Source organism: Rhinopithecus roxellana, chromosome 13, assembly GCF_007565055.1.
Source record: "Rhinopithecus roxellana isolate Shanxi Qingling chromosome 13, ASM756505v1, whole genome shotgun sequence".
Classification (NCBI taxonomy): domain Eukaryota; kingdom Metazoa; phylum Chordata; class Mammalia; order Primates; family Cercopithecidae; genus Rhinopithecus; species Rhinopithecus roxellana.
Window position 1 is genome coordinate 113137116 of NC_044561.1, and position 6505 is coordinate 113143620.

The 6505-nt window shown below is 59.0% G+C and overlaps 1 protein-coding gene across 1 annotated transcript; it reads right to left on the reverse strand.

Annotated features, from left to right (window-relative positions):
• Positions 1-344: 344 nt before the first annotated feature.
• Positions 345-3856, reverse strand: MAFB (MAF bZIP transcription factor B). The gene has a single exon (XM_010374671.2). The coding sequence runs from the start codon at positions 3337-3339 to the stop codon at positions 2368-2370; it is 972 nt and encodes a 323-aa protein (XP_010372973.1). The 5' UTR covers positions 3340-3856; the 3' UTR covers positions 345-2367.
• Between the last annotated feature and the right edge of the window lie 2649 nt (positions 3857-6505).

Genomic DNA, 6505 nt, shown 5'->3' on the forward strand with positions numbered 1-6505 from the left:
CAGACCAGCAAGTCAGTTCTGGTGGCCAAGCCTGAAAGCACTGAAAAAGTGGCGTGTGCCCCATATCCAGGGACTCAAGGCTGTTTGGACCTGCGCCCTCTCAGCTCACAAACCAGCTCTCTTGACCGAGGTCTGTACCTAGGGTGGGAAGCAGAAAACACATTTGAGGCTCAGGTACACACACACTCACACACTCAAGGAAGGGATTTACTAGGGCTTGGTTTGCTACTCCATTGGCCACGGGGTAAGAGTAACCCAAAGTTGATGTGACTCTTGAGGAAGCAAGAGAAGAAAGTCAAAATCATGAGAACGCAGAGTCCTCTAAATAAACATCATTTCCATGGTTTTAATAAGCAAAATAGGAAACCATTTTAATAACCAAAAAACAGAAACCAGTCTGAATAAAACTACAATAGACTAGGTTTTAATATTTTCATATCATAAGCAGGGTTTGAAATTGATCCCTTATTTTACATGAAATAAAAACAATTTCTGTTGCGGCAGGTTTGATTTCAACACAGTTGAATCTGTAAAAACCAAAGCTCGTTTCTGATGCAGGACAAATATCCACAATATTTAAAACTGCAAGCACCATGCGGTTCATACAATCTTGTTATTACTGTTAATTTATCAACTAATACAAACTCAAAAATGCATCCGGCCAGCAGCGCCAGCAATTTCAAATGGGAACTTAAAAATACACTTTTATTTTGGTATTTTTGTCAGTGCAACTTAAATCCTTTTACTGACCTGCAGGAAAAACAAAAGTAATAATAAAGAAAAACACCCATGTCTTCCCTATAACTACTATACAACTGAAGAATTTAAGGGGGAGGGGGAGACACCACCAAGAACTCTTCCTACTATTTCAAAAGCAGGGAAAGAAACACAATGCACTGGTCTAAAGAACGCACTTGAAAGTTGCAAAATTACTTGCCAATGTTTGGGTTTCTGGTACATTCTGAGCGTGGCAGTTGGTTCAGTGCAATGTCTGCTTACCAGTGCGCTGCCAGGGTCAGGGATGGCTAAGCCTCTCACCCTAAGAGCGCTGTGGCTCCTACAATTAGCACAGGCCCAGAGGGTTCAGAAGGGACCTCAGGGTGATTCTGGTTACAATAAAAAGCAGAGGGGACGATCTGTTTTCCTTTCCTTTCCTTTCTTATTAAGGGTGTCATTTTGACCATAAAGACAAGGCTAGAGTCCAGTACACTCCTTTGAGGTGCGGAACTTGGCAGCTTCCCTGCCCTGCCCTGCACTTGTACTTGGGAGCTGGGACCTCTCGGTTCTCTCTCTCAACATCAGCAAGGTTGAAAACTAAAGCGGGAGAGAAAAAAGAGGACCGAATGGGGATAAGGGAAGGAAAGAAAACACGCAACTTCCAAGTGTGCCCCAAGACAAAGTTGTTTTCTGATGCAAAATGCCTGGAACTTTTTCTTTCTTTTTTTTTTCTTTTTAACTTACAAACAAAAATACCATAATCATAAACCCAAACAAAGACCCTCAGCTTGCTGCCATATTCTCTATGCGGTTTGGCGGGGCGGGTATTTACAAGCCTACAGCTGGGACTGAAACCCCGCACGCAGCCGCCGGAGTTTCCAAACTGCGATCCCTTCTCACCCAAAGAAACAAGGGGAGTATGATCCATGATCAACAACATGCTAAAGTTAAACAAGAAAATGGTACAAAATAGAAATTATTACCATACATGTCCAGCATGCAGGATTAATATTTTTAATGCAGATTTTTGTATTTTTCTATATAATCGAGCAGGCAATAAAACTGATGAGATTTGGGCGCCGAACGTCCTAACTGAGGCCCGTGTCTCAGGGCTGAGAGCCAGTGTTCTCCGAACTCTGACAGACAGGTCCGTCTGTCCTTCCTTCTTTCGCTCAGCCTCGCCTCTCGCCTGCCGGGACGCCAGAGTCCCTCTCCTCTCCTCGTTGCTCTCTTCCTGGCGCGGACTACGCTCCGGGCCGCAAAGCAGCGGTCCCGGCTTAACGCGCAAAGTTCAGAAAGCCAGGAATCTCCAGATGGCCTTGGTGACTTCACGGGACTATGCCTCGCCGCCCTCCAGCCTGAAGAGAAGTTACTCCGGGACCTCCCGCCCTCTCGTCTCTCTCTCTCCGGCTCTGCTCGAGTCTAGGAGGCGGCGCTGGCGTGCGCTACTCTCGCCTTAGCCAAGGTCCCCTGCCCGCCCGCGCGCCCGCCCGTCGCCCGCGGCCCGCGCGCCCTTCCTCCCTCTCGCTCAAGTCAAACAGGTCAAGGTTGGGGCCGCGGCAGGGACAGGGTCCAGGGTAGTCTGGGACTGGGGACATGGGACAGGGAGTCCGGGCCGGGGCAAGGGCGGGGGCCGGGACCGGCCACGACTCACAGAAAGAACTCGGGAGAGGAGGGGCTGTCGCTGGTGGAGCCTGCCTCCCTGAAGCCGGAGTTGGCGAGTTTCTCGCACTTGACCTTGTAGGCGTCTCTCTCGCGGGCCAGCCGGGACACCTCCTGCTTAAGCTGCTCCACCTGCTGAATGAGCTGCGTCTTCTCATTCTCCAGGTGGTGCTTCTGCTGGACGCGTTTATACCTGCAAGACTGGGCGTAGCCCCGGTTCTTCAGGGTCCGCCGCTTCTGCTTCAGGCGGATCACCTCGTCCTTGGTGAAGCCCCGCAGGTGGCGGTTCAGCTCGCGCACGGACATGGACACGAGCTGATCGTCGGAGAAGCGGTCCTCCACGCTGCCGTTACCGCCCGCCGCCGTCGCCGAGGCCGTCGCGTGCGGCCCGGGCCCGGGGTGGCTAGTGGGCAGCTGTTGCGCCGGGCTAGCAGCGCTGGACGGCGATGGTGACGCTTGGTGATGATGGTGATGATGCGGGTGAGCGTGCGGGCCCAGTTCGTCGTGGGCCACGCCAGCGCCCGGGTACGCGTGGTGCGGGTGAGGGTGGTGGTGATGGTGGTGGTGGTGAGCGCCGCGAAAGCTGTCGAAGCTTTGCAGCGGCTGTGGCACTGGGTGCGAGCCGATGAGCGCTTCCACCGCGTCCTCGGGCGTCAGGTTGAGCGCCTCGGGGTTCATCTGCTGGTAGTTGCTCGCCATCCAGTACAGATCCTCGAGGTGTGTCTTCTGTTCGGTCGGGCTGAAGCTGGGCGACGAGGGCACGGAGCTACACGGAGTGCTGAGCGGTGTGGAGGACACCGACCCGGCTGGCTGCAGGCGCGTGCAGGGCCTGCCCGGACGCTCCGCGCGCCCCAGGGGCTCCTTCTTCACGTCGAACTTGAGCAGGTCGAAGTCGTTGACATACTCCATGGCCAGCGGGCTGGTGGGCAGCTCTGGCCCCATGCTCAGCTCCGCGGCCATCGCTGACGCGAGGCGCAGCTGCCGCTGCAGCCCGGGAAACTTTGCGGCCGGCCGGAGCGCGCCGAGCCAAGCGCGGGGGCGAAGAGCGGCGAGCCGGGGAGGCGGGGAGCGAGGGCACAGCGGGCCGGGGCCGCCGGCCAAGCCTTTGTCTGGGGACGCGGCGGCGCGCCGGAGAGTCCCGAGGCTGCCTGCACCGCCCCAGAGCTCTGGGCTGTGCCCGCGCCGGGAACGGGCCGGGTAGAGTCGGGCGGGGTAGAGAGGCAAGCGGAGCGCGCGGTGGGGCTGAGAGGAGGCGTGGGGCGAGTGCCCGTTGCTCGCTCTCTAGCTCTCTTGCTCTTACGCTCTCTCGCTCGCAGCCGCTCGCAGCTCGGCGGTGCAGCTGTGCTGGATCCGGCGGCGCCGCAGCCTTTTATCGCCTCCCTGATGTCACAGGGGTGCGGGGGCCCGGGCGGCCCGGTGCGCGGGCCAATGGCTGCACGGCCTCAGCGGCCCAGCGGCGCAGGGCGGGGCGCGCCTGACAGCTCCCCCGCCCCCCGCGTCAGCTGACTGGCGGCCCGAGCAGCCGGGGAGCCGCGGAGGCCTGGCGGAGCGCTGGAAAGGAGTGGGACGGCAACCCTGGGCCCACCCCTCTACCCTGCAGGTCCCGGCCCCCGCACGCTCGCCCGGAGTGCGCGCCCCACCTCTAGGGCAAGCCGCCGCTTTCCCCTCCTCGCGCGCTCTCCTCCCTCAGTTCCCTTTGCACCCCACCCCCATCCCATGTCACCCCCAAGGAGGCTCAGAATGAGTGCCGGGACAACGCCTCCTGGGCCCTTTGTTCCCAAGCGGCCCCCGCCCAGTGGGCGACGCTCTGTGTGTCCTCGCGGCTTCAGGACGTGTATGCCGTGCGTTCCTGTTTCTGGAGATCTGCGCGTATTTGTGTGTTGGCGAGGGCGGGCTCGAGGCTCCGAGAGTTGTGTTTAGACCCAACTCTTAACCTCAGGGGACCTTTCTCAGGCCAAGCGAGGGCCGTGCCCCTCCTGACGGGTGCAGTGGCAGAGCCCTGAGATTCGACTCCATTGGCCCCGCCGCTCCCCGCTCTCACCTCACCCCACAATGTTCACAGTGAAGGCGACGGGAAAAGAAGCAGCCCAAAGGCTCTGAATTCCTTTCCCCCGCCACACGCACGGAATCCTGAGCGCCCGGAGCCTCGGGGCCGAGGCCGGCCCGGGACGGTGCTCGGAATGGCTCTCCACTGCTGGGGAGCCGGCCCTGTTTTTGTTTGAACGTTCTGTAACGATTAAGCAGATCCCGGCGTCAGCCCGCCGCGGAGAGGCTCAAACAGGCATAAAGTGCGACCCCAAGTGGCCACTGTGCGCAAAGGCGTCGCGACCGCCCGGCCCACTGCCGGAAGGCTTGGACGGCGCCTCGGACCCAGCCAGGTCTCCCCTACCTGGCCCAACCCAAGCCAGCCCGGAACGCATACTGTGTGTGCAGCGGCGCCCGGGACAGGTTCCCTTCGAGCCACGTACAGGTCCTCGGGTCCCGTCTTCGTACTCAGCCGCGAGCCTAGAGCAGCGAGCTCCGCGCTGGTCGCCCCTGTTGAAATTCCGTGCCCCAGCGTTCGGGGGTGCCCGTCTGCTGCTCCCCGCGCCAGAAGGTCCCGGGCGGAGTAGGGCCGGTAGCCAAAAGTGGAAACGCCACAGTGAAACAGCCCAGGGCTACCGGGTGAGAAACCTCCCCGGAGGGCAGACGGGGAGACCGAAGCGCACCGCACTAGGCATCCAAACCAGGCTTGGGAGCCGCGAACCCTCCCTATCCAGATCCAGGATGGCTAGAGTTAACGGGTTCTTCCTGAGACCTCTGCTCAGGCGCCAAAACCGGATAGATCGCGAATTCGCTGGACACGGAGACCCGACCCGCCTCCCGCGTAGCCTTCTGCTCTCCAGCTTTGGGCGCGCGCAGCTAGAGGCAGGAGAGGCGCGCACTGGGTGAGTGAGTCCCGGCCGCTGTCTGCGCTGGACCAGCCCGACTGACCCCTCGCGTAGGGGTCGCCTGAGCCACACCAGTGCAGACGCGCCTAGATGATTTTTAAATGTTAGAAGGTAAAATATTTGCCTCCCATTAATCTGAAAACTCTATTCTCTTGCGCCCTCGGAGAGGCTGGGGAACGGCATGGTATTGGGTCGCCTATTTTTAATAAAATGAGTGTATTTTAACTAAAACTTGAACTCAGTCTTGTGGGGTGGCAACTTAAATGCTGGAAGTGCGCGTCTACAACCCTCTTCGAGAAGCGTGCTCTCCGCAGAAATGAGTCGGCCGCCTCGAGAGAGAGCCTGGGCGGTGCCGCTGCGCAGCCCCTGCCAGAAGCTGGGGGTTGGGGACTCGCACCTTGTAAATGTCCTCATCTTGTTTGAACGCGGTGTGAGCACACTCGGACCATGGCTCAGTGGAGAACGTTTCCAAACCACTCGGGATCGGGTGTCTCGGATCTGTGCAGACTATGTATGGCTCCGGACTCAGGTGGCCAGGGCGGGACAAGCACGCCGGACTCTCATGGTCCGGACTGGACTAGAGCTGGTAGCACCCTCCCTCAGGGTCCTAAGAGATCTGTGACTCCCAGAGTGTTTCTGCCACTGTGGACTTCTGTGCGGGCACCAAGGCGAACAGGCCAAGCTGTGACCCACTCCACCCCCGCCCGTACGTCCGTCGACTCTGCCTGACACTCGCTGTCGAGGACTTGCGTGGCCCATTGAGGCCCTGGGGATTCCTGAGGCCCCAGGTCTGCGGTTCCGAAGCTCCTGTTCTCCTGTGCGCTGCCTGCCTCCGTCTCAGGGTCTCTTGGACTCGGGCTTTGTCTGGGCAAGCGCGCTCCTCTTTGTCCCTGTGTCTCTGTCTCTGTTGTGGTCACTCCCTTCGCCTGGGCTTTGACTGAGGTATCTCTGTCCATCCCCAGGCTCACTTCCCCACCCAAATCCGTTTCTCTGCCCCTCTCCCAGCTTAGCCACTCCCTCCTCTGCACGCCCGCCAACCTACCCCACCAAAAAATGTCGGAAACAGCCCTACCCCTGCCAGGCTGTGGGTGAATGACGGAGACATGCAGGTGGCCGAGGAGTTAAGGCCGCTGCTGCGAAGCTGACCCCACTTCGTGGCCCGGCCTCCCCCACCGCGGTTACTGCTGCACTGATCA